This window comes from Falco cherrug, chromosome 18 (assembly GCF_023634085.1).
Source record: "Falco cherrug isolate bFalChe1 chromosome 18, bFalChe1.pri, whole genome shotgun sequence".
Classification (NCBI taxonomy): Eukaryota; Metazoa; Chordata; class Aves; order Falconiformes; family Falconidae; genus Falco; species Falco cherrug.
In genome coordinates, this window is record NC_073714.1 from 1596013 (window position 1) to 1622774 (window position 26762).

At 54.8% G+C, this 26762-nt stretch overlaps 2 protein-coding genes and 1 long non-coding RNA gene across 6 annotated transcripts; 1 reads left to right on the plus strand and 2 right to left on the minus strand.

Annotated features, from left to right (window-relative positions):
* The first annotated feature begins 1437 nt into the window (after window positions 1-1437).
* On the plus strand, window positions 1438-16761 carry LOC114015556 (uncharacterized). Of its 2 annotated transcripts, XR_008729822.1 has the most exons (4): window positions 1438-1615; window positions 13065-13265; window positions 15792-15936; window positions 16327-16761. It is a non-coding gene; the product is annotated as an uncharacterized LOC114015556 (long non-coding RNA). The 2 variants fall into 2 exon arrangements; XR_008729821.1 differs by lacking the exon at window positions 15792-15936 and having other exon boundaries at window positions 1441-1615.
* LOC102055026 (indoleamine 2,3-dioxygenase 2) lies at window positions 5185-13204 on the minus strand. 3 transcript variants are annotated; one of them, XM_027803721.2, is made up of 11 exons: window positions 13097-13204; window positions 11537-11632; window positions 10809-10928; window positions 10494-10612; window positions 10133-10147; window positions 9578-9677; window positions 9250-9367; window positions 8726-8777; window positions 6730-6878; window positions 6177-6224; window positions 5185-6047 (listed from the first exon to the last, which is right to left on the minus strand). In XM_027803721.2, the coding sequence occupies exons 1-11, from the start codon at window positions 13193-13195 to the stop codon at window positions 5677-5679; spliced, it is 1287 nt and encodes a 428-aa protein (XP_027659522.1). In that variant the 5' UTR covers window positions 13196-13204; the 3' UTR covers window positions 5185-5676. The 3 variants fall into 3 exon arrangements, with proteins under 3 accessions (XP_027659522.1, XP_005438089.1, XP_027659523.1); XM_005438032.3 differs by lacking the exon at window positions 6177-6224; XM_027803722.2 differs by lacking the exon at window positions 13097-13204 and having other exon boundaries at window positions 10809-10942; window positions 11537-11633.
* A 1404-nt stretch (window positions 16762-18165) lies between the features above and the next one.
* Window positions 18166-26641, minus strand: LOC102060245 (disintegrin and metalloproteinase domain-containing protein 32). Its single transcript, XM_055696266.1, has 18 exons — window positions 26395-26641; window positions 25923-26001; window positions 25698-25774; window positions 25335-25527; window positions 24887-24952; window positions 24552-24623; window positions 24144-24310; window positions 23595-23676; window positions 23297-23433; window positions 22577-22763; window positions 22187-22276; window positions 21655-21853; window positions 20745-20853; window positions 20242-20425; window positions 19834-19914; window positions 19037-19154; window positions 18802-18928; window positions 18166-18420 (listed from the first exon to the last, which is right to left on the minus strand). The coding sequence occupies exons 1-18, from the start codon at window positions 26463-26465 to the stop codon at window positions 18183-18185; spliced, it is 2277 nt and encodes a 758-aa protein (XP_055552241.1). The 5' UTR covers window positions 26466-26641; the 3' UTR covers window positions 18166-18182.
* Between the last annotated feature and the right edge of the window lie 121 nt (window positions 26642-26762).

The following is a 26762-nucleotide window of genomic DNA, read 5'->3' on the forward strand; positions in this document are numbered from 1 at the left end:
CCAGCACGGCAGTGTCATTCATCACCTCTGTAGTGATGGCTTTTCAATCTGTTCCTAACTCCCCTTCCATATTAGGTATAATTTAGCAGCTCTTCTCTCCTCCTCCTTCTGTGCCATAATTAGTACTTTTTGGCTTGAGTCATGTCCTTTAATCATATCTAGACTGCATTCACTCCTGCCAAGGTGAGTAATCCCCCAGGCAGAGATAAAGCCCTCTGCGTTTCTTGTGCTTTTGCCAGGTTGAGAGGCATCAGAGGGATACAGTGCTCGGGGCATGCACCCGATGCAACATCAGGTCTCAGGCAAGCGGCAGCGTCAGAAAGAAGGTGAAGGCAATTATTTTCTGCGCCGTCCCAGCCCTCCCAAGGGGGAATTGCAAAGCAAACTTGGTTGTTACTAATAAATTGCTTTGAGACCTGTGGCTGAGCTGTGCAGGAGAGGAGAGCCCGACTAGGAGACGAGTACTTGTCTATAGAGATGTTGTCACCCGTGGGTATGCATCCATGCCAGGCGTGCTACCAGGGCACGTGCACTGCTTGCCCTACCCAGCGTGCTGTAATGTCCATGCCCAGAGCAACGTGCTGAGCTGGGACAGTCAGTGGCTGCTGCCACAGAGACCTGCTGGTGGGCTCTGGGTGGTTTGAGCTTGGGCATGAGGGGCAGCATCACTGGCCACCCCAGCCAGTCTTCCCAGAAGAGCCCCAGGACAGCCCCTGACTGTGGTGCGGGGACAGCCAGCACTGCAGGTGTGACAGCTTTGGGGGCTCGCTGTTTTTCCAGGGGACAGTGGGCGGTCGTGTGGCAGGGCAAAATTCAGGATGTGACTGACTGGAGCCTGACAGCCTGCAGGTTCTCCCAGGAATGCACCAGCCCTGTGACCTGAGCGGGAGCTGGGGAGGGCGGGTCGCTCTAGATAAGCTTGCCAGCGGATAAAGACAGGGATAAAAATGAGCAATCTTGGCACAGAGTTGGAATGTGTAGAGAGGAATGCAGACACGCTTGGGGCTGGAGCAGGCTGTGCTTTCAATAGGACCTTCAGGGTTGTAACGGCAGCCAGGGGATCCTGAAACAGGGATGCAGACCTCCCGGGCACTTAAGGAAGGTTGATGATGAAATGTTTTATAGCTTATGAGGCCCTCATAAGGCAGCCAGGACCCAAATAATGGGGGATTTTAATTACTTGGATATTGATGAACATAATAAGTGTGCAGCAAACCACAAAGGGAAACCTGCGGCTAGAGGAGAGAGCAAGACTGATCTATGCACAGCATGTTAAATAACTTAAATCGTTCAGAGTCTCCTCTGGCCCCGGTTCCAGGAGCAGAGCCAAGTAATAAAGAAGGTCGGGGTTGGGAAGTGTCTAGAATCCAAATGTTTGTATTCTTATTCGATTTCAAATATTCACAGGGACAAAAGTGGTAGCAGGAGTCACGGCAAAGCACTCGGTTGTATGTGCTGGGAGGCTGTGAGATGCCCTCGGCAGAGGGGCAGGCAGCCTGGCCCTTGGGAAAGTGGCTGTCAATGCCCAGAGGAACTTTTGCACAGATCTGCCGCAGTGGAAGGTGACCTGGGTGAGACCTGGGCAAGGCGAGGAGGCCGAAGTCTGAGCAAGCAGGTGGGTGGGATGGCGGCTGCTAGGCTGGGCATAGCACAGTGGGGGGGGGGGCAGGGCTGCTGTGCTGTGGGCAGGTCCCGTGGTTTGGTGGCATCAAAGGTGCACCCAGGCGAGGTGTCCTCCTGACACCTTGGGTGCGCACCCAGCTTCCTTCTCCGTTACACGGGTCCGACTGTCAGACTTCGTGGGGGAAACTCTGCTTTATGGAAGGGGGTAGCAAGGCACCAGCAGCAGGCGGACCCCCCCCGGAGCAGGGCTGGGAGTGCCGTGCTGCAGATTCGCAATGGAAATGTGCGCCTCAAGCTGCAGGGGCAGGGCCCCTGTTTGCAGTGACAAGATGGTTTTCTGTGTGGGTGGTGCTAATTTGAGTCTGTAGCTGCTGTTCTGGTTGTGGCCAAGGGCGATTCTATGATTCGATCCCTGTTGGTTTTGCATCAGCTCCCTGGCAGCGCCTGTCCTGGCTGACCTGGCAGATGCTGCTGGGTTCGGGGCAGTGGTGCAAAATCCCGTTATGGTTCGTGTGGAGCCTGGGCAGGTCGTGCTGTCCCAGCCTGAGTGCAGAGAAGTTCCTCTGGGAGCTGCGGTCTGGGGGACAGCACCTCTGAAAGGGAGGTCTGCCCTTCTGCTGCCTTCCCGTGGTGACAAAAACATGCACTTTACTTAAGAGCTGCAGAAATAGGCTTTCTGTGGCAGAAGGGCAGTGGTACCCATGAGGTACCCCATGAGGTGCTGGCTGGGGAAAGGCTGTGGGCTTGAAACAGGGTGCAGCAAGCCAGAGCAGCAGAGACTGAACATTGCTGCTACACCTGTGGCTCTGTAAAGGTGATGGAGACCCACGCTCTGACACAAACCCTTCAGGGCAGAGCAGGACCTCAAGGCCACAGCCGCGTCTTGCTGTGTGGATGTGGACAGTGTGGTTCCTGGTGGCAAAATGAGTGCCAAGCACCATGTTATTCTCAAAGGTATTGTGGCATTTTTAGGTGCAGATGTAAATTATTGAAATGGAGTGTGCTTACAGTCATAATGCACCTGAGACCTTAGATGCCTGCATCTTGTGATCAATATTAGACAGCAGTGGTTTGGAAACAGAGAGATCAAAGCTCTCGTGAAGCAGCTGTCCCAGCCTGCCGGGAGAGAAGATGGGAAGTGTCTGTGCATCACTGTGCATCACTGTCTGGGTGCTGTGAGTGTGGCAGGATCCTCCCCGACTCTGACTTTAAAGGAGGTGAATCTGCTTAATGTGTGTGCTGTTGTTGGATGCATCTCTGACAAAGCATTTGGAAAAGTGAACTCAAATGTGGTGAGCTCTTGCTGTGTCGTTTGCTGACCTGGAAACACCGTGGTCTGACTCTCTTTCTGTGCAGCTTTTAGGTACCTTCCTCATCCCTCAAAAGTGATGTGTTGAAGGTGTCCACTGGTGCGGGGTACCCCCTTGGCTCTCCAGAGCCCTCTGGCATCTCCCCTCTGCTTTCCCAGCTCCCCTTTTCTCTTCCAAGGTGGCATGAAGCCACCTGCCTCCCCCCTGTGTTGGAGTGGTCCAGGGCAGGGGTGGCGTGTGCGGGGAAGGGCCCTGGGGCTTCGTGAGGGTTTGCAACAGGAACAAAAAAAACCAAGGGCCCTTTGCCCCTTCCTGGCACTGGCACCGCTGCTGCCCAGCGTGGGTTTGGGCACTTCACTGCATGCATGGAGCCCACGTCTCCCCTGCAGTGCCAGCCTGCACCAGCTGCCTGTGGCTCCTTATTGTATTTTTCATTTAGCTGGAGTGATTGTTTTTTTCCTCTGTAAGTTTGCTGTTTTCCTGAAATGGTCTGAAATGTAATAGACCAAGACAATCATCAGAATGAAATATTTCCTACATAAAATATGCAGCGGCTATTCAGAAATGAAGATTGAGTGGAATGAGGGCTGCCAGGCAAAGATTTAAAGGTGCTGACGTGTTCCCATAGGTTGTTTACCAAAGTTATCGTCTCCTAAGCCCCAGTTTTAAGACTGCGTTTCAAAAGAGGGCACAAAATAAAATTTAGCAAGGAGCTTTAATAATTCAAGCTGCCATGTGCTGAGCTTTTTGTTGCCCTTATGGGAACGAAGCCTCATTTCAAAGGACCTTGACTCTCTTCTGATAGTGCAGGAGAAGTGGCACTGCCAGAGCTATTTTTGCACCAAGGCACTGATTGGGTGTGAAACCTGTCTCTGGTGGCCATGCCAGCAAAACCTGGGCGGGCAAAACACAAAGGCATATGGCCTGATTTCCCTAAAGATGCCAATTCCAAGGAATTTAGGGGTGCTGTCTTGCTGCAAAAGGGCAACCTAGGCACCTGGCATTATGAAAAAGCTTCAGCACTGCTCTGAGTGCAGAGATCTGCTCACCCGCCCCAGCACGGTGGGGTGCGGTGAGCCCAGTCCCACAGGCTCACACCAGGGAGCGATGCACAGGGGAGCAGGTGGGAGCCTGGCGGCTGTGCTGAGCTGCAGGGTTGTTTGCTGGTCTTGCTTCTGCTGTGGTGTCTGTATCACAGGAACCGGCATGGCGTGTCCTGGGATGAACCCAGCATCAGACCATCGGTCTACTGCAGATACCTGGTGAGGACCATGGGTTTGTCTGAAGCGTTTTTCTCTTGCCGGCCCCTCGAGGAAACCGCATGTCCCTGCATCCCCTGCCACAGCACAGTATTGATCATTGAGAGTTAAGAAAGTGAAGGCTGTGTGTGCCCAAATGTTGCGGCTTTGCTCCTGTGACGTCCTAAGCCCTTAATAAATCAGGAGCTGCGATGAAGTTGGCAATGGAGAGTAAAACCTTATGCCTTAATGCAGCATCTCTGTGAACACCAGCTTCCTGGACACCCCACATGCTCTGCTCACTTCTCTTGTCCACTTTCCCCTCTCGCCTGGGTTTGAGTGACTTCAGCATCGTTCTCGTGCCTGGGGAGTTGGTTTCTCAGCAGACTTCCCCTGGAGTAACTGTGGCCCTGCTGCAGACGCACGGGCTATGTGAGATCTCTGCCTGTTACTCAGACTAGCAGCAGGCATTTCAGCAAACAAAACCGTCTTTTACAGAAACAAGTAATTGTGAAAGGCTGGGCAAACAAGAGTCCGAGTTTCCAACCGGACTGCTTGGCATTACCAGCCCAAGCATCTGAATTAGGCAGCGAGGTGTGATGAGAATTGCTGACTCGAGCCTGCCGTGGTGGTTTGGGACCCGCAGGGGCCTGGCAGCCCCGGGCACGGCAGGATGGTACCATGTCAGTGTTAGCACAGTTAGCACGGCAGGGCTGGCCAGTGTCGGGGACAGGAGCCGTGTCGGGGAGCCAAAGGCTGTGGGTCGCAGTGGGAAGCCCTGGCTTGGCACCTGCTGCACCCCGCAGCCCCCAGCCCCCACCCCAGCCCTCCCAAATCCTCACCCCCGTGCTTCGCTCTACCTGCCCGCTCCATGCCTCGGCTGCGGGGAGCCCGGCTGCGGCGGAGCCAAAAGCAGGTTTGTGCCGCCACCTCGCGATGGAGAAGCGCTGGATGTCGCGATGGGCTGGCCGGGGACGCAGCTTCGCGACGGACACAGGGCCCGGCAGCACGACTGGGTTTGGGAATCGCTGCTTTATTAGCCCGTGTCGCCCCCAGCGGAGTGGCAGCCCCCACCCGCGGGGAATGAGCGTGGTGGGGCACAGCAGGCAGGGCTGGGACGGATACCGCTCTTCCCAGTGCCGTGGAAGGTTGCTGTGCACATCCCAGTGCCGTGGAAGGATGCTGCACCCATCCTACTGCTGTGGAAGGTTGTCGTTGCCATTCCAGTGCCATGGAAGGATGCTGTGCCCATCCCAGTGCGATGGCAGGATGCTGCACTCACTGCATGCCTTTTGGGGGTTACCAGCAACAGTGCTCTCCTCCTTTGACAACCCAGAGCACGTTCCACATCCCAGACATGCACGAGCAGGAAGGGTGCTGCGGAGAGGAGAATTTTGGTGCAGGTCGCTGCAGTTGGACTTTGGCTCGTGTGCTGCAGCATGCACCGGAGCCGTCTGGCCTCCTGCACCCGCCTTGAGCAGTGCCTTGCAAACCCTTGGGGCAAGTCAGGCACTTATCATCCCTTCCCTGGTGGTGTCCCTGACACTTTTCAGGAAGCTGAAGATGTGGGACCCTCCGGTCCCTTTGGCCTCCAGTGCAGATGGGAGCTTCCCCGCAGAGGGGCCAACCCTGTCACACAGCTCTGCCTGTCTGGCCTTGGCTTTGGCTGCTGCAACAGTGATGTACTTGGTGACAATGGTGATGTGGTAGGACCTGAAGTCTGCTAGCTCAGAGATGCACTGGTTGAAAGCTGCACGGAGCTGTGTGTCTCCGGAGGAGAGCACATGTTGCTTCAGGGATGGGGCACGGCGGATCTCCTCCACGAAGGCTCTGTGGGGTGGGGGCATGTAGTCCCTCATCCTGTGGAGGAAGGTGGCTGGAAGACACAAGCAAAGGAAGAAATAAGTTGGGGGTGAGTGGGTTAAAGCACCCTGACGCTCTCAGAGGGCAGCCAGACTGGAGCACTGGTGCTGTGGTCTGCAGGGACCACTGTGCTGGGTGGTACCTGACAGCCTGCACAGCCTCCTGGCCCCCTCCTTTCTGCCTTGATTAACTGAGGAAGAAAACCCATCTTAGGTCAATGCTCCATTAGGGTTGTTCTTAACCCTAAAGGCAGGTTTTAGCCCTTGCTCTCAGCCTTTTCTGCTACTAGAGTGGTTTTGCTAAGTTCTGATAAATATATTCTGTTGGGGGCTGGACTAACGTGGAGCTATGTGAATGGGTGAGCTAAATTACTGGCAGGATGCTGGCACACTCTGTTCCCTCATCTCTGTACCCATATATAATCTCAGTAAAAAGTTAAAATGCAAAAAGCAAAGTCTATCCATCTGGGAATTTATAGCAGCAAGGAAGTGCCTGCCAGAGCCTCGTTTATAGACTGCCTCCCTAATGAACTGGGCAGAACCTCGTCCCAGCCGGGCTCTGCGAGGGTTTTGCAAAGGTGAGATGGGCGGGTGTCCTGTCAGCTGGCAGAGCTGGGCACAGCCCTGGGAATCACTCTGGCTCGGTTCTTCCCTCACCCCCTTGTTTGCTTAGAAAGAAGGAAAAGTGTGTCTTACTGCTCTCCTCGCTGTGGCGAATCCCCAGGAGCTCATCAAAAGCGTGAAGGACAGCGCTCTGCGCTGCGCTCCCTCCCGAGTACGCCATGGGCTCGTCAGCTACACCTTCGTATATCAGCCCCTCCGGCATGGCAGGGTTATCCTTCCAGCTGAGCGGGAAGACAGGGCAGTCAGGCAGGGAGTGGCCGTGGAGCAGCTGATAATGATGGGGGCTGCGAGAAGGGACCCTAGGCTGGCACAACTGACCAAAACCTTCCTGGCCTGGCCCGTGGATCTCCCCCTCCTCGCTCAGCCTTGCCAGCTGTCCTCAAATGGGAGATAAACTTGGACACCAAACACCGTGTCAAGGTGCACAACAAGGTCATGGGTGTGGAGAGAAATCCTTCATTATCCCTCGCTGAGGAGCGAGGGATGGTTCTACAGGATCGTTGCACACTGGTGAGCACCCCATGGCATGGTCCCAGGACGAGCTGCCCTCCGCCTGGCTGCACCTCCAGCTCATGTCCTGGTCCAGAGCTGCTTTGGGAGTGCAAGAAAGGAGAGGGAACTTGCCTGGGCAAGTGAAGTAATTAACATTAATCCCTTGAAGTCCCAGCAGCCGTTTGAAGCTGGGTTGCCTCTGCAGCAGGTAGTTGCCCAAACGCTGTTCCAAGCCCTTGAAGTTTGTGCTTTGGATTTTTCTCTGTTCTTGTTACTCTTGAGATGATGTCTTTAAGGACAGCGCAGGACAGCCTGCCTTTATTTATTTCAGCAGAGAACAAGCCTGTAATGTGATTTCCTCCCCCTCATATAGCTGCTCGTCCTCAGCAAGCCCAGGAACCGGGCAGCATCGGTGCCTCCCCCCATACACCATTAACTCACAGTCCCTGTCATGCAGTTTTATGCGCCTGTTGTGCAAAAATGGATATATTCTCGCTCACAAATGGAAAGAGGAGTTGTTACAATTTCAGAGAGATAATGTGCCTGGCACAAAAATATCTCTTGACCTTCTGAAGAATGCACCATTTCAGGAAGCTTTTGGTGCTGTCTGCTAAGGCTGCTCGACTGCTGGAGCAGATTTTGCACAAACTGCAGAGAAAATAGATTCATTATCAAATACCATAATATTTTTAGCTCTCCCAAGAATGTATTTATAGTAACCTTTACTAGTGGGAAGTTCTTATAAGCAGAAGGGAATTTAAAAGGCATGTTTTTCCAGGCTGATGACCATCAAGACGAGGTCGGCTTGGATAAAAAATGAGAGAAACCTAATCAGGATGCATGGAGCCTTTTGACTTAGGAATGCTGAGATATGCTAAAGAGAAATAAAAATAGAAACCCCCTGAGAAGCCCAGGAGTGGAGCAGCTGGGGATGCTCACAGCCCCGCAGGGAAGATGAGGGATAGCAAACCCCCAGCACTGGGCTCTCATGGGAGTGTTTCTGCCTTGCCCAAGTGACTTTCTCTTCCCCAGTATTTGGCGGGGATATTTTTTTGTTAATTAACAGATTTGTAGTGGAGCAACAGCAATAGGCTTGTTATTGATATTTCTTTAACACACAGGAGGAAGGGACCCCACTCAGCTTTGTAGCTTTGTGTGTACAGCATGCAACGGAAAGAGAAATTAGTCTTTTCCTGTCAAAACTGTTTGGGCCAAGAGCAGGAATGATTTGTTTCTGCACAGTTATGGCTGTTGCAGTGCAGAGACAATGCCGGGGCTAAGCTGAAGTGCAGGATGGAGAGAAGTGGGTAGGGAGGCAGACCCCAGCCCTCTGCTGCAGTCCTTACCCGGCTCTGGCTCCGCACAGGCAGCTCAAGTGCCTGGGAACTCCCTCCCTTGAGAGGGACGGGACTGCATTGCCCTTGGGGCCACCACTGCTGGACACAATGCTGGTTCCTACCCTGCCTTGGGGACCCCATGCCCTGTCTGGGCTGCCCCTTCCCAGCTCATCCCCTGCTCCCCCCAGCCCTGACAGCTATCAACACGGTGGCTTTGGTGGGAAATGTGCTGCACTTACCCAGAGAGAAAGATCCGGATCACAGTGTAAAATACTGTTGGATCCACATAGTCTAGGAGGAAATCAGATCATAGCTGTCACCATGGGCAAAAGGCAATTAGTTTCCTCTGCATTGGCATTTCCCGTGTGGCAGTGCTCCCCCCCGCCCAATGCCACTGAGGTGACCCAAATCTGTACCCTGAGAAGGACCTGGCAGGAGGGGCCAGTGCATTGCCCCCTCCCCACCGTGGGCTTCCCCTGTCTGGGCTCCTTGGGGCACTGCTGTGTGCAGTGCAGCATCACCGCTCAGAGCTGCTCAGCCCAAAACCACCCCACGCTTTTACCCCTCATGGTGCTCAAACACCTTGCGTCACCCTGGGAGCGCTGAGCTGCCCCTGCATTGCTCCTGCCTCCTCCCACTCCATCCCTCCAGAGATGCTGCAGGGGCCAAGTGTGAGCGCATTTACACTAATGCATCTGATGAGCTAAAGCGTGCACAGCGATGTGAGGGTGTGAGCCGCCCTCCAGCTGAAGGCTGCTGTTACCGTGCATCTGTTTCAAAGCCTTGCTCATGTCCCTGATGGCTTCTGCCAGTGCCTGCAGGGCTTTGCACAGAGTCTCCTCATCCAGCTGCAGGATGGCACGAATGGCCTGAACGACTGCCTGCGAGAGGAGAGGAGGGAGAGCACGAAATGATGAGGGGGCTGGGATGTCTGTGTACAGTGGCTCCAGCTACCCGCTGCCACCCACGCCAGCCTTGCCCCTTCCCCCAGGCCACAAGCAAGCATGCAGGGGACGGGTGCACCTCGTGGGCGCGTGCTTGCAGGTGCTTTCTGGGTGAGCAAAGAGCTATGGGGCACGACGGTACCCTACCTTAATCCCAGGCACAGCAGCCTTCTCAACCAGGAGGGTGACAAGGATGAAGCCTCGCAGGCTCTCACCCCCAGGCAGCGAGATGATGGTGTCCAGGTTCCTGCAAAGGTGACCAGTGGAGCGCCAGGTGTGTGTGGGTTAGAAGGGTGCTTGCTCAGGCTTTCCCCGCACACCCCAGGACCCACTGAGCCCTTGGAGCAAAACCCTCCTGGCTGCAGAGCCTCTCATTTGCACCCTGGGCAGAGAGGAGCTGGCACAGAGCAAACGGGGAGAGGGGCCTCTCTGGTTTTGAGGGATCCATGACCCACCCCGTGCACTCGTTAGACCATGACAGCCAGGCTCTGTGTGGACTAGACAGCCTACGGTTCAGCTGTGGTCATGGCACTTTGCTCTTGTTGCAGTGGCATTTCTCTGCCAAAGGCTGAGCTGTTTTTGTTGTGCTTATATATCAGGAGGTAGGTTCAACCTAAGCAGAGCCCTGCAGTGTTGGAGTGCTAAGCCAATTCAAACAAAACTAATACCGTTAGAAAATAAATCAGCATCTTAAATACTTACTCAATTTCCAGAGGCCTGTGGGCATTTCAGTTATTGCCAACAAATGCACAAGAAAAGGAGAGAGAGAGAGATGTTATAAATTGCTTCAGCAACAGACTGTGCTCTGTAGGAGACAAATGAGCTCGCTGGCCCAGTCCCGGGGGGATGCTCCCAGAGGCACCCAGTTCCCCACTGGGCACCCGCATCTGCCCCCATGAGACAGGCCCCCAATGACAGTGGGTTTTCAATGTTTTTTGGCAGAACAGGAGCAGTTTGGGAACTGTTTGTCCCCGTTGTGCTAGACAGGACCTGCTCAGGCTCATCACTGTTGCCCCGATGGCGGGACAAGCCATGCTCGCTCCGCTAGTGTTTGCCTGTTTACCCGTTGGGGTTCTTTCTCCTCCAGTTGGCCAACACAAAGTCCGCATGGCCGAGGATGGGTGGGAGGCCGAGGGCCTGCGAGACCTCCCAGAAGGGGACAGCAAGATTTCGGGGCAGGACCTGAATGGCACAAAGCACAGGAAGGATCAGGGACGCTGTCAGGCTGGTGAAAGGTGCCTGTCCATGGGCACCCAGCCAGGCAGGAGGGTGCTGCAGCCTCAGGAAAGGGGCTTTGCTCCCATGGGATAAGTCCCAGGGGAGCAGCATCAGCCCCCAGATCCCAAGGAGAGGTGGACTTGCTCCGTGTTGCTTTTACCTTCACGGTGCCCTCCTCGCCCTCCTGCCAGAGGTAGCCCATCGTGATGAAGCTGAGAACCAGGTGCGCCAAGTGCAGCTCCTCATGCCCTCGGAGGTGCTGGGCGCTCAGCTGCGGCATCTGCCAGGGAAACCCTTGGGAGCAAGGGGCACCACAGGTGATGCCAAGGGCCCCCGGCAGCGGGGGGCTGCCCCACCAGCAGGGGAGAGACCCTCCTAGTGCCTCTCCCTGCCTCTGCTGTCTCCCTGCAAGCTTCCATTCCCTCCCACGCTGCAGGATTTGCTACTGATGCGCTGTTGCTGGTTTGTAAGCACGGACAGTAAACCAGAGGATTTTACTCCAAGAGGCAGGCGTTCCTCTCCCTTGTGCTGGGGTGTGCACGAGAGCATCTGATCCCTCTGTGTGCCAGAGGGGTCCAGCCGGGCCAGGTGTTCATGGAGCACCTGGGGGCTCAGGGGCAGGGAGCGCGGCCGGGATGAGCCGCAGCTGTCATGCCATCCACTCCAGCCTCGCCGCCTCGGGGGGCCGGTGCGCCCTGGGGTCTGCCATAGGAGTTACTTCTGTGTTGACGTTGGCTTTGCCCTTGCACGGTATTAGTCCTGTCTGCGTGAGTCCTTGCTGAGGACATGGCTTTGCTGTTGGTTTGGTTTTCCATGCGTTTTGCAGACACTGCTGTGTCAGACCAAGGTTTGAGAGAGCACCAGAGACAGGAAAGATAACACAGGTACCTGGTGAACTCGTGAGCGGAGCTGATGGCTTGAGATCAGCTGAGGCAGGTCATGGGCAATCTCCATCCAGGGACCGTAGGGTGCCGGCAGCTCTGTCTTGAAAGAGACAAGAGGAGGGCGGTTAATGCAGAGTCTGAGTGTTGCAAGGCTGCATCTCTTCTCTCCCCGTAGTTTCTGAGCAGTTCGGGACTGAGACAGGAGATGTGTCCAAGAGGTTAAATCTGGCATCAGCAGAGCTGGCTGTGGGGCTGTGCATGAAGCAGGGAGGGGCTCAGGGGAGAGTGCAGCCCCCTTCCCTAAAGAGGAGTCTTCAGGGCTGTGCCGGGCTTGGGGACGCGCTGCCACCATCATCCTTCATGAAACACCAAGAGGATGGAGCATCCTGGAGCATCCCGCTGTGGGCAGGTGGCAGCTGAGGAGGGACAGGTCACAGCAAACACGGCACTGCCAGCACCAAGCTTGGGAAGAAGTCACTGGGCTCAGTGGTGATGGGTCGGTTGAGAGAGACGGGCTGGCTGCCCTGGCCCCTGGGCTCTGGGGGGGCTTTTGGGGGAGCACATCCCCTGCACACCCATGAGTTGAGGGTCTCATGCCAACCATGGGACAGTGAAAACAGTCCTGCACCAGTGCAGCTCTAGGCACTGGCATGCCCCTCGGGGAGTCACTGCAAAGCGGAAGGAGCCTGTCTGTCCCAGTGTGGGGAGAGCAGCGTGCTGGGACAGGAGCAGGAGGGGACAGAAGGCTTGGAGATAAGGCCAGCCCTAGGCAAACTCTTTGGAGTTGAGGCTAGCTGAGAGACAACACCCAAACTCTCCTGCTGCGGTCCCTGCTCTGGCTGCAATGCAGAAGAGCCATAGGGTTTGGGGAGAAAAGGGGATGGGGGCTGCGATGGTGGCCAGGGGATGCATGGGGCAGCCAGAGCAGGGCTGTGACACACCAGCCCTGGGGATGGCTGCTCCGGACACTGCCCAGCTGGGGGTGTGTGGGGACCCTTCACCGTCCCGCTCCGTTCCATTTGCAGAGGTTTTCCTGGAACTGGCAGGGCTATGTTCGCGCCTGCAGGGAAGGGAGGGCAGCCTGGGCTCCCACGTGTCACATCGCAGCTAATGGCTTGTGTCTGGTTCCCCCTCTTGTAATACCAGCCTGCGTGGTTGCGAATTAATGGATGATAAATAAGCATCTGCCTGTCCCTGAGCACTCCCACTGTGAAGTAAGCCCAGTGATAAATGGCACCACTTTCAGCATGGGAGATCTGCAGTCTGACTGCTCTCCTCATGCTCCCTGAAATCCTGTAAAGCCAAGGCTGATGCATGATTTGCAAAGCTCCTTCTCCTCTCCCCTGTGGCGCTTGCTGCAGCCACTTACTCATTTTTAAAGTGAAGGGTTTGTCCTACGAAACTGCCTGAGCAAAAATATCATGTGCCTTCCTCACTGCTGTTTTAACCTCTTATGGAGTAGCGTTCAATCAAAACCCAACCAGAAAGCTGCTCGCCAACCCCTCTATCTTTCTGTTCTCTGTCTCCTGTAGCACACAACTGCAGTGGCACAGCCATCTCCTACCAGAGGATCAGGAAGAAGGAAGCCGTACTCCTCGGAGAGCTGAAACCTTGTCAGCGCCAGAGGCAGCAGGGTCTCCTCTGTGCTGTCGTCGGCCTCCATCACCAGGTGCTGGCTGCAGGATCAAGATGTGCTCTGGCTCGACCGAGACGTGCAGGCTGCCCTGCTCCCGGTATGTGCTGAGCCAGCGCCGCGTGCCCCAGCCCCGGGAGGGGAACGTACCTTGTCCTGGGGGGGCTAGGGCCCGGCCACCCAATGGCCGGAGGGTCTGAGCAAACATGGTTAAAGGTTGCCGATAAGGTACTGTCATGGAGCAAACATTAATCTCCATCCCGTGGGCATCCACCTACGGGTAAGGCTGCAGGAAGCTCCCTTGCTGCGGGTAGGGGCTGTGAGCTGCCTCCCCCCAGCACCTCCCCTTGGAGCTGCAGGGATGCTCCAGGCTCCCATGGGAGGCTGCACAGAAGCAGCCTGGGGTGCTTTACGCTGGCCATGGACCATTTCCCCACAGTGCTGCCTTTGTCACCCTGGCAGATTGGTCCCCTCCCTGCAGCGGGTGCTGCTGCCATTGCAGCAGGGGAAAGCACAGGGCTGCGGCAACACTGTGCCTGTGCCGTTTGCTCGCTGTGCCTTGGGGACCAAGGGGCCCTGAGGAGGGGGCACACCTGTGGCAGCTCTTTCTCGTGGGAAGGCTGGAGGGATTTTGTGTGCCAGAGTGTGCTGGCGCTGGGCAGGGCACCCCCCAAGCCCACCCAGGCATGAAGGTGAGTGCCACGGTTTGCCTATCCAGGGGATGTGGGCTGCAGCCAGAGCAGGGAAGGGGCCGCCCAGCACAGGGGGATTTCCTGGCACGACGCCTGCTCTGATGAGTCAGGCTTCCTCTGCCACCACCGCCACAGCCCACCCTCCGGCCAGCCCCACGCCAGCGGGAAGGAGCCTGCAGCCACGGCGGGGACCACACGTCCGCCCCGCGCCCTTCCTGTGCCTTGGCCGCAATGGCCTGAGCGCCCCGGTGCTGCCAAGAGCCGCCCCAGCCTGGCGCCTGGCAGGGCAGGGTCCCACGGCTGAGGGACACTGGGGCAGCCCGGTGGGTCCCTCGATCCAGGGGCACTTGGCAGGAGGCTCTGAGCAGGGCCTGCTGAAATAGTGGTTTCCTGGGGGAAAATCAACACTATGAGCCCTGCCTGCACAGAAAGCGTCCTGTGCCGGGGGCCGGGGCTGGAGGTGCCGTGGGTGCGTGGGAAGGGCTGAGGGGGGGCATGGACAGCGGGACAGGCATCACTATGGGTCCTCTGAAGCGCGGGACTGCATTACCTGTCTGTACGACTAATATTCTCCCTGTAGCCTCAGCCTAGAAAGTGCTTCGCTCCTCAAGTGGAGATATGTTCTGTCCCAGGCAATTTTGGCACGGCTGCATCACCCCACAGGGGCAAATCCGTTGCCAGTCCTCGTACCTCTGAATGCACCAACCAAAGCCGTGGTCCCAGAGCAGATGCGCTGGGTGGAAAATGTCGCCCAGCCAGTGCCGTTGCCCCACACCTCAACTGTAGCTGCTGCTCCAGCAGGGACCCGAGGAAGCAGCCTGTGCCACTGTCGCCACCACAGCAAGCAGCATAAGGGTGTGGGTTTGCAGCGTGGGGGCTCCTTGGGCAGAGAAGGTGGCACAGGCCTCGAGGTGTGCCAGTTCGGATTTCACAAGCCCCCCTCTGCCACCGGTATAGATCTGCAAATCCTCTGGCAAAAACGCTCTATGGAGAGATGACACCCCTGCAGTCGGCATGTGGCCACCCTGGTCCCCAGCCATGACCCTGCACAGCCCCGGGGGCTGCAGAGGGGCCGGGGGCCGCGCCACTCACCCGCTGCGCCCCACTCACTGCTGCCACCGCCACATGGTGCGGGGGGTCCCCTCGGTGGGGACGATGTAGGCCCAGGCGTGCTGCCCATGGGGAGAGCAGCACTGGGGGCTGCGGGGTCCAGGGGCTGCACCTACCTGCGGGGGGCTGCTCGCCACCACCAGCCATACCACCGACACTGGCCAGCCGAGAGCCCAGTGCAGCCAGCAGCCCCACCACCCCCTGCATCGCCCCACTGGTACCAGCCCTGCAGCCCCCGCACAGAGACACAGACACGCGGCTGCACCCAACAGCTTTACCGGTGCCTGTGGCACGGCCCTGGCTCCGTGTCCATGTCCCGGCTGTCGCTGCCCTCCTGGGTGGCGGGGCTGTGCGGAGACCCAGAGCGGTGCCTCAGCCCCCCCCAGGCTCCCCCCAGTCGCAGCGAGCCACCACTCCCCGCTCTTACTGGGACCTGCAGCCTCTCCTGCATCCTACCTCTCCCCTTTTACAGCTAGCTTTCCCCAGGAATTAGCAAATGGAAAACCTATTTCCTCCAGCTCTTGCACACAGGCAGCGTGCTTGGTGCCAAGAAAGCCGCCCTTCATTTTGCTTCTACGCTTGTACATTTTAGACACCTGTTTGCTAGTTTCTTCCCTTGGTGGCCAACAAACAATTCCCAATTTATCAACAAATAGTTGCTGTTCTCCAAACAACTTTCACTGCTCTGCCCAAGCTGTAAATCCCACTTGCCAGCTTTTCCGGTCACTACAAATGCTCGCTGCCCATCTCCCACACCCAGAATGGAGGATTTGAATTAAGTAACACCAACTTACCTGTCTGTTCGCGATCCCCTCCTTGCACAGGATCTTTTCAGCTGGCTCCATTTTGTAATCACGACAGTGTCACAGACCAGAGCGAGGAGGACGGTGCCAAAGCTGAGCAGCAGCCAGTTCTTGAGCGCGGCCAGGGCAGAGGGTTCTGCAATACGATCTAGGGAGAGAAGCAAAGGTATGGAAGGTATGGCTCTGGCTAAGGGCCAGGCGATGCCACGGCCGGCTGTTCAGCTCCAAGCCTGACAAGGCCGTTTGTGGGGCCACGGGAGATGCCGCTGCACCCAGTAAAACCCAGGGCACCCCGAGCACGGCTGCAGCACCCACCGGGACCCAGCATGCTGTCAACGCTGCTGCCGACGGAGGATCCTCGAGCCTTGCACTGTGGGGGTTCCAGCCTGCCCACCTTGGGCAGATCTCACTTTATATTTGCAATACCTCACTGCATCCTTACTTAATTTTTATTAGAGGCACCATGCTCATAGCAAAGTATGTTATTCAAAAGTGCATGCATTCAGCAGGTTGTTGCTGTCTGCTCTTAAATAATGATCATGATTTATTCTTACAGGAGCAGAAATGGCACTTCGTGGGGCTGCAAAACAGGGCTGATCTGCTTCCACTCCAACAGCTGTGCCAGCACCTCTTCACCGTGCCCCATTGTCTTAAATGTACTGTTATCCATCCAGACCCCCATGGAGGACGGCATAACTGTTAGATTAAGGGACTTGAACATCTGAAAGTTTAACAAGAGAAGTGGCTGCTCCTATATTTTTAATTTAAGTGCTGTTTAAATGTTTGTACTTATTAGCAACCATGCTGCTTCAGGAAAACAGATGGGAGCAGCTGGCAAATGATGGGCTGCTTTGTATGTATGTCATGAAAAAGGTGTAGAAAATATAAAACGGAAAGACACAGAAGTGTGTCCAAAAGAGCAAAAAAAATCAGTTCAGTAAGCAGGATCTGATAAACCCAAAGGCAACCTAAACTTGAATATATTAAATAATTAAACATACAGAATACACAAACTTGTCCTTGTCTGCATCTTTTAGGTTTCCAGGAGGAGACGCTATATTCCCTGTGATTTCAAGTCAAATGCTCATCCAACTGTGCATGCTGTGTACTATACAGGCAGGAAAAACATAAAATCACTTCCCTAAGACAGCCAGATGGAAACAAGCAGCAGTGGCTGCTGGCACCTGGGATGCCTTGGTGGAGCACATGCTGTGGGACAGCATGTTATCTCAGGGGGGTTAGGAATCCTGGACTCCAGAGCAGCACTGATTTAAAGCATGTGTTTGTGTTGGATGGATGGGATAAAATCCCCTCCACAGCTCCTGCCCCAGTCTGGACAACTGCTAGGCAAACTTGAAGGCTCTGACAGACTAAACCAAAAAGTCAAAAGCTAAAAAGCAGAGATTCCGTATTTCCAGAAAGCACATTTAATTATCTTCTCCAAAATGAGACAAATCCTACCAATACCTATCCATTAGTAGGCTGAAATAAGCCGTCAACGTTTCCATCTCAGTACGCATAAATCAGCGAAAACTTACACTGCTGAGCGAGCTGGAGACCTGAACTATCTTCTGTGTCACAACATACTCGTCTGCACCCAGGTACTCGTACTGAAAAATAACACCAGAATATAACTAGGTTATTTGCCACGCTGAAGCACATGTAGTTATCATGATCTTTCCCAGAGAGGCTTCAGCCCGATGACATGCGGCCACAAGGTATAGACCATACGGAGCCAGGCAGGACCATGGAGATGACCATGGTGAAGCTTTACTGGAGCTCGAGCAACGGCAAAGAAAACACACAGAACAGGAACCGACACAGACTTACCAAAGCCCTTCCCAAAACCACGTGGAGTGCCATCTCTCTCTCGTATTTGGGCACCAACTGGAAAAAACAAATTCTTTACTATTAATAATTCATGTCGCCAATGTAGAGATAAGGCACAAGAAATGCTGACTTGTCTGAGACACTAAACCCTCCACAAAGCATTGCCATCTGCTCCTTCTGTTTTCAGAGCAGAAAGCAAAAGCCGTGTGTTAACACCTAGGACAACACTGAAGTCTTCTGCTAATAACGTTGGCTCCCAGCTAAGATGAACACCGGGGCCCTGGGACACTCATCGCGTGAACCCTGAGGCCAGAGCAGCTAGCACATCGCCACCAATCATCTGCAGACTGGAGGGAGATACACCCCCATTTTTACAATCTATCAGTAAATCTTGCAGCCCCTGGTATTGCCTCTCATTAGACACTAGATGAGTAACAACCCACGAGACACCCCGGTCACCCCACCATAAGCACTGGCACTCCCGAACAGCCAGGCACAGCCCCATCCTGCCCGGCCGGTACCCAAACGGCCCTGCCGCCCCCACACAGAGACACAGACACGGGGCTGCGCCCAACGGCTTTATTAGCACCCGCGGTGCAGCCCTGGGTCCGGATCTGGGTCTGGTTCTGTGTCCGGGTCTGGCTCCGTGTCCGGGTCTGGCTCCGTGTCCGGGTCCGGCTCCGTGTCTGGGTCCGGGTCCGGCTCCGTGTCCAGGTCTGGGTCCGTGTCTGTGTCCGGGTCTGGCTCCGTGTCCGTGTCCATGTCCGGGTCTGGCTCCGTGTCCGGGTCTTGGCCGTTGCTGCCCTCCTCGACTGCAGGGCTGCACGGAGACCCAGAGGGTCGCCTCAGCCCCCCAGGTAATCACCTCATGTCCCCCCTCCAAGGGAACCGCCTCAGCCCTGGGGACCACCTCAGCCCTGGGGAATCGTCCCCCACCTTGAGGGCATCAGCTCAGCCCTTAGGAATTTCCTCCCCACCCCTGGAAGATCACCTCGGCCCTGGGGATCAGGTGATCTGCCCAAGGGAATCTCCCTGCCCTCCCCAGGGAATCACCGCAGCCCAGGGGATCCCCTCAACCTGGAGAATCTTCCAACCCTGCAGAAGTCGCCCCAGCCCGTGCCTCCCTGGTGATCATCTCCACCCTTCTGGGGAGCACCATGGCCCCATCCCACAGCCCGTCCCCCCCAGGGATCCTGCTCACCCCTCTGTGCCAGGGGGCTGCTGGCCCTGCCAGTGGAGGCCCAGGCAGATGGCCGTGGCGAGGACAAGCAGGAGGAGGCAGATGCCCAGCACCAGCGGGTTCTCCAGCAGCCACTGAGGGGAGAGGCCTGGCAGGAGGCAGCCCAGTGGGCAGTGGGCAGGGGGCACGGACCCCCCGCCCTCCCCACCCTGCCAGGGACCCCCACGCCTGTCCCCCCTCGGCTGGGGGTACTAACCACGGTCCACCACCTGGAGCCTGCTGTGAACGCTTCCCCCAAAGCGGGACCCCTTCTCTAGGCAGTCGGGGGGCTTCCAGCCGGCGTGGCAGTGGCAATGCCCCCTGTTGTTGCACACCTGAAAAGCCCGGGGGGGTGTTAAAAGACCGGCCATGGGTTCATGCAAGGGACCCTCCACCCAGACCGGTGTTGTGCCGCTGCCGCTGGCCGGGCGGGCGCCGCGGGGGCTGCACGCCCTTCGCCGCTCTGGCAATTCAGGGACCGTGTCAGGCACGAAACACACCGCGAGCACAGGCTCTGGTAGCCTTGAGACATCAAACGAGTCAAACGTCACCCTCCCGCAAAACCCACGCGCGTCTCCGCCTGACCAGCAGAGAAGAGGGCGGCTCGCCCCGGCCGTCAGCACCCAGGGCCAGGCGGGGGGCCGGGGAGCCAGGGACCCCTCCAAGCATCACACTGCAGTGCTCCCACTCCCTACAGCCACACAACACTTTCTAGCTCCACTGGCTCCAACTGCCCTCAATTCCATGTTCCTTCAATTTTGCTTTCGATTTCCCCCCCCTCCATAAACCAAACGACCAAATTCTCTATTTTAGTGAACAAAATTTGCCATATTTTGATATTGCTTTAGGACCCAGAGTTTTAAATGGTTTTACTCCCTGTGTTAGCCAACAGGGTCATGATTTTGTAGTCAGCCTGAAATGGGTCTTTGACCAATTCCCGTACAAGCCACAGCAAATCCTCATGCCAAAGCCACTCACCCTCGGCAGCAGCCCCCGTGCCCTCCAGTGACTTACGCCGTGGCCGTGGCACTGCACTGCGCTGTCACAGCCATATCCCAGGACTGAAAGCGGGTGACAAGTGTTGTTTATACACACCTAGGAAAAACCACAACAATTCCTGCTCCGCATTGCCTTACCATCGCAGCGCTCAGCCTTTCGGTCTTATGTTCCAAAAGAGAGTGAAAATACACTGCTTCTAAAAAAACAACAGTGCTTTTAAAAAGCTACAGTTACTGTCTTGGGGTTGGGTTACGTCTACATACGCTTACACCATGCCAAACCTTTCACGTAATGTTTGCATATTTTACAGGGTTTGTAAATATCAAGTACACTTACGCTGCAAAGGAGCAAGTATTTCTAAAACCTTGTTAATATTTACAGTTTATATCTGGCATTTTAGATAATTATAAAATGTTTTCTCACCTTTCCAGAACCACACTTTGTACCTGGCGGAACCAGAAGAGGATCCAGCCTTGCTGATACCTTCAGATAATCCAAAGACACACATAAGTGCTCACGCACTTGGACGTAAAGAACAGCAGCATCATCTGATGGAAATGGCATGCTGTACGGGTACGTGCAGATTAACTTTCCACATCTGAGATCCCTGTAAAATCAATTTGCATAGGATGTATATCTCACACACACATATATATGTGTGCTACCTGATGAACTAGCAACATTAAACAGCGCAACACAAATCTGGGGCACTGCATGGTAAGAAAAAATAAGCAGGACTGGGAAGTTCAAGAGATGATCTGCACAAAAGGAGACATCACACTACCAACAAGGAGAATACACACTTAACTCTATATATTGCTCCACAAATCTTACTGTCAACTGGAGTCTGGACACTTCCCTTGACTGTAAAGTTCCAATTAAAATACACATTTTTAGCAGAGCAAGTGCCTTTTCCTAGAGCATACCTCCAAGCGCAGGGCTTATAGCCTTGTCTGGGCTGGAACCCACAGTGTCCGAATCTGTCCCGCTGACTATTGAGTTCCTCGTAACAAGCTATAGGAGCATTTTTTGAACCTACAAGTTTAGCAATAATATTTATTATAATTTAAAGGAACACAGAGGGAGATATTACAGTATCTATTAACTTCTGAATTTTTCATCCTGTTCACAGCAAAACACAGATGCTGTCCACTAATTAGAGAAAAGATACCTGTCTCTGAACTGCCAAACCCCCAGCAGTCCTGAACCCCAGAAGTTAGCAGGGGATTAGCAAATAGTAGGTTGGTTCACTGATTAAGTTTGCTCACAGATCACAATTTACTTTTTTTGTTGTTTTCATCGTTATCTCTGAAGAACTGGGAGCACAACACGCTACTGAAGTGTATATTAACTAGAGTCAAAACTGAGCTTGAAATGCTTTCCTACAGCTGTGTCCTTCCCTCCTGGGGTGCTCTGCTTCACAGCTCTGCCCCCCTTGGGGTACTGCACCCACCCTTCTCAGGCACCGCGGTCACTGCTGTCCCTCCTGCCTCCTGCACAAGGAGAAGCCAGGCCACAAGGCACAAATCTTGCACAGAGTGCTATGCCCCATCGCTCATGTCAGATATGTGCAAGTGCAGTCTCAAACCCCCCTCCTGCTTCAACAGGTGCTTGGAATTGGGTTTGGGCTCACAGGGGAAGTACCAGAAACAAGTTACCAACGAACCACAAACCCTCATTCCCACCAAAACCAAGCTAAAAAGGCATGATGAGACTGACCTGAAATCGGGGCATTAAAGAGCAAAGACACAAACTGAGCATCATTACTACTTGTGGCCACCTCCTGCACCCGGGCAGTCCCCGCAGCACCAGTGCAACCACAGCAGCCTCTGTTACCTCTCCCGTAGAGCTGCTGGCACTGCAGGTCCGGAGACTGGCAGCGTCCCTTGTAGCAGTAGCCGGTGCCATGCTCACAGTCATGCCCATCCTGCACGTACAGGTTGGGGGGGCAGGACGCAGAGGACCCATTGCAGAACTCGGCCAGGTCACACTGCGCATCGGCGGCAGGGCGGCATTGTGAGTTCTTCTGCTTGAACTGGCAGAGGAGGCAGAAAGGACTCTTCTCTCCATCCTTATGTGCCCATCGGTGGGGTCCCCCATCAGGCCCCTCCCGACGCTGTCCTGACTGCATCCCCAGTCCCTTGGGGCCACCTCTGAGGCAGTCGGGTCCCCACATGCATGTTCCACTCTCCAAAATAGTCTTCCCCCAGTAATATTCCTCCCAGAAGTTTCAGGGAGCTGAGCTGAAAGCCTTACCTTGGGAACCTCTCTGCACAGCAGGAGTTTGTCTCCATCTGACAGCATGGGAACATACTATTTCTCCAAAAGCAAACAATGATCTTGTGATAATTGTGAAAATGTTCTTTACCTGACATTCATGACAACATAATCCAGAGGTACATTGCACTCCCGGCTTAAACCGACATGTTTTAGTACAGCATTTATCCTTCAAGCATGCCTGGGGACACAACACAAAACCACATTATTCTACTTTTTTGTTCCCCCAGAAGTTTTTACTGTAAGAGGTTCTGCTCTCCCATCATTTCCCCAAAAAGCTACACTTGGGCAATATCTATCAGAAGAAAGTGGGCAAAGCTGCTGTCAGATGAATGCCATCATAGAAAAATGATCTAAAAATACATCATCCTTCTTGGGCTGGTCTCTACCTCAGCTGTGCCCTTCGTCTCAAGGGTTCATTATTCTAAACGTACAAACAGTACAAATGTGCACACTTGGCCACAATTCCCTCAGCATGCACCTTCGCTGCCCCGCAGTCGCACTGCTCGCCAGGCTCCACAACGCCGTTGCCGCAGACGGCCGCTCTCCGGTACGACAGTCCAGTCAAGTGAGGTCCACTGAAAAGGCACGCACCTCCATCGTGCTTCAGGAAGGTTTCAAAGTCTCTGATGCTGCAGTTGCTAAAGGCTTTTGCCCCACTGAAGTGTCTAAAATAAATCAATTATCCACACTGGGGTTTGTTAACGCATCTACTGCCATGCAGCCTCTCAAAATCTCTGCAATTCAAGAACTTGCTCAGTTGCTGGCACAAGGTGCAACGATCCCCTGTGTGCCTTTAGTTCACTTGTCAAACCCAACTTTACAATGCATTATTAATAGAAACTGAGAAGCCTTCAGAAATATCTTGCTTTGGGAGAGAAAATGTCTCTTTTTTTCAAATTAAGCACTGAATCACTAATGACTATTTTTTTCCTTCTTAAAAGAATAAAAGCAGATATTTCTGACTTGTATTTTCTGCAACAGAATGACATTTGTCAAGGACACCCTGCGACCACCCCCACCATGCAACTGTGGCACAGCGCATACTCGGCCAGGGTGCAGGAGACACACGGCTGCATGTGCCGCATGGCGCTGGCTGTGGCACTGACCTGGCAGCTGCCAGGGACCCCGCTCTCCCCCAGCACGTCCTGCCCACCCGCCTCTGCTGCCCCCGGGCGGGACGTGGACGCCACCAACTCACAGCGCCTCTGGGCTCATGAGGCAGACGTGCCCAGGGCAGTGGCACTCTCGGGGGTCGTCGTAGCCGATGCCCAGGCTGTGTCCCAGCAGCTGTGCCAGGAGGATGGAGAAGGACTCCAGTGTCACAGCCGCTTGGTACTAGAGGGATGAGAGAGCGGGGCTGCCGCGGCTCTGCTTTGCCTGCCGAGACCCTGGCAGGTCCCAGCTCCGGTTGTGTCCCACCCGCCTGTCCCTGCCGCCCATGGGCGAGCTCCAGCTTCACGGACACGTGTGCTGGTGGGGCCTGGGTGGCACCGTACCACGGCCACTGCGCCAGCAGCATCTCTCTGACACGCCTTTCCCAGAGCCGTCATGCCCACAAATGCTGCTCGGTCCCTGTACCTGGAACACACACAAAGTCACCAGCCATCCAGCCCGGGATGCCCCATGGCTGCAGGTAAGCGGGCGATCCCGGGTCTGTACAGCCTGAGTCCCCCTGGGTGCCCCCGGGTGCTCCGCTGCCCCCGTGCCCCCTGCCAGCCCCAGGGGAGCTGCTGGCAGGGTCTGCAGCTGCCAGGTGGGGACGGGGCTGCAGCCGAGCCCTGGCCGGGGCAGCAGCAGAGCCCCTCCTCAGCCACGGGCTGCTGCGACCAGCAGCACACTCGTGCGTGCTGCATCGCCACTGAAATGCCAGCTGGAAGGTATGTCTTGAAAGAAATAATTTCCTAATTCCTTAATATTATGAAATACATAAGAAATATGTTTCTTTTAAAAAACTGTTTTTCATGGGAACTTTATAGTTCAAACTGCATTGGCTTAACTGATTTCTACCCTGTAACCTTTACTGAATAAGGAAACCTTTGTCTTACACTAGTAGATAAGCTACATCATACAACTGCAGAGTGAGATACAACTGTTGCCACCGTGAAAATCGTTGTAGAAGGTCATCTGCTTCCCCTGCTGTCGATATTTTATTCTCCTCTGTCCACAGCTCCAGGGAGGACAGCACAACAGTAACATTAAGAGGATTAAACATCTGAAAGCATAACAGAGGAAACGCCTGCTCACATAGCTTCCTTTCTGAGCAGAACAGCAGCTCTAGACACCTCCTGCCAGGCCATGCCCAGCCATCACAGCTGCAGCATCATGAGCCAAGAACTGGAATTTTTTGCATAACCTCCTCCTAAAACCAAGAGCAGCTAGGATATAGGTGGCCATTACTAACATCTACCCCACCATCATTCTTACTACAATACAAACAAGACTTTTAAACTTACATTGTTGACTAAATTGAAGACCTGGATTATCTTCTGTGTTGCAGTATTCGTGTCTGAACCCATGTAGTTGTACTGAAAAACAACCCAAGAGGACACAAGTGGACAAGGAATTTGCCAGGATGAAGCAGAACAATGCTGAAATGCTGAAATGATTGCCAACATCCAATCGTGTAAATTCAACTATCAATTTTCATTCTTTCTTTCTTACAATGTCTGTAGTACATATAACTTTTCAAAAGGGAAAACAAATACAGATAAAAGCTGGGAAATGGCACCATTTCTACGCTCATAGAAGTCAGGCAAACACAAGGAGAAGATGAATGGTGTGGACTTACCAAAGCCTTGTCCAGAACTACGTACACTTTGAAGTATTTGGGAAGGAGTGCTGCAGCTGACAGTGGCTGAAAAGGAAAATGGTCTCCAAGGCTACTTATTTCTACATTCTATAGTCACCTTACTCCTGAGGTTTGCTAGACTACTCAAGGTTCCATTCAAAAGTAATGTTACAATGCTGTCTTTAAATTAGCATAAGATAAGGAACGCATGCCAACTTTGCCATTTCTGACTTTTTTCAAAGCCATTCTACCATGGTAACGCCTCTCATTAGGCACTAGATGAGTAACAGCCCATGCGACACCCCACCACAAGCACTGCCACTCCTGAACACCCTCCCCCATCAGTCTGTCCAGACAACACCAGCCAAAGCTTCTTGTGGGATTGGAGCCCTCCCCTCCTTGCATGACGGGGACATCAGCCCCACCGCGAGAGCAGACATCCACTCACTTCATTGTCTCCACGTGCTTTGTTCAACATCTCCTCTGCGGTCAGCCCACCTGGCCCTGTCTTGGGGTGGCTGCTGGAAAGGAGGGACCCTGCCATCTTCTCGCCACTCACGCGATACACAAAGTGCTCGAACGCAGGAGAATAACCCAGGGGCTCGATCCCGTAGCTGATGTTCTCAAACTGCAGCAAGCCCCTGCCAGGTGACGGCACCAGCCGTTTGCAGCCACACCGGGGAGGCTGCCCCAGTCCCGGTGCCTTTGAGCGAGGCTGCTGGGGCACCCCTGGGCTCCCCTGCAGCAAAGGCCCAGCAGCACCCATGGGCACTGATGGGCAGGGCAGCGTGGGGAGGTGGCGGTTCGTTACCTGAGCCCTGAGCAGGTGCTGAGGGTCACTGCTGAGGTGGGGAAGCCATCAATGTACCCCTGGTAGTGGCAGCCTCCCTATGGCACAACAGAGGACAAGGCGCCCCTTCCGTGGCTGCGAGGGCAATTCCCTCACCCGCCACCAAACAGCTGAATGCACATACTGGGCAGAAGCTCTACGCTGCAACACTTATGGAACAAAAACCCCAAAGCAATCCAAGGTTACCTTGACATGGGTTGAATCAGAGCGCAAAGACCCCTTCTCATTGTATGTGTAAATCCTGAAATCACCAGGTAAAAAGACACTACAAAAGAAAGGTGTAAAGTGAAGGACTTAAATCTCTTTTACACAGTTTCTCAAGCCTATTCCAGGTCCTGCAGCCTGTGCTGTTGCACTGGCAGATCCAGAACCCGCTGGCATCAGGGCTCACAGGCACAAACATCCCTCAAACCCCCCTCCAGCCTTCTGCCACCCCTCGGCACACACGCACGCATCTCTCCTGTGGGCTTTGGGATATGCCTGCAGCAGGGCATGGTGCTGGAAAGAGCCAGAGGGAGCAGCAGCAGCACAAATGCCTGCAGGCAGGGATCACCGCACAGCCTGGCACTGTCCTGTGGGGGGGCAGAGCCCCCAGCCCAGCAGCTGCCAGGGAACAGGATGGCAGGCGTCAAACAAGGCAAGACTGGGGCCAACTTACTGCTGCTGCAGGTGAATGGTGTATGGTCTGCCCTCTATCCTGAGGATGTAGGACACCATGTCCTTGCGCATACGGAAGAGCAGAGAAAGGGAGAATTAGGAACACTGACTCCGGAAAAGCATGCTCCGAGGGCAACTACAAACGCTGAGGCCAGCGCACGAGCTCAGTGCCTCAAGGAGCCGGCACAGCCTTTGCTGCGCTGGCAGCAGTGGTATGGTGCCTCCGTTACAGCTGCTAACACATCTGCCCCCTCCGCGCAGCTGAAGCCCGTGCCCCTCCGCCCCGCCCCCCCCCCCCCCAAGACCCCTGCCTCAACGTGCCTGCTGAGGCCCCGCAGCGCCCGTCTCCTTCCACAGCAGCCGCCGCAG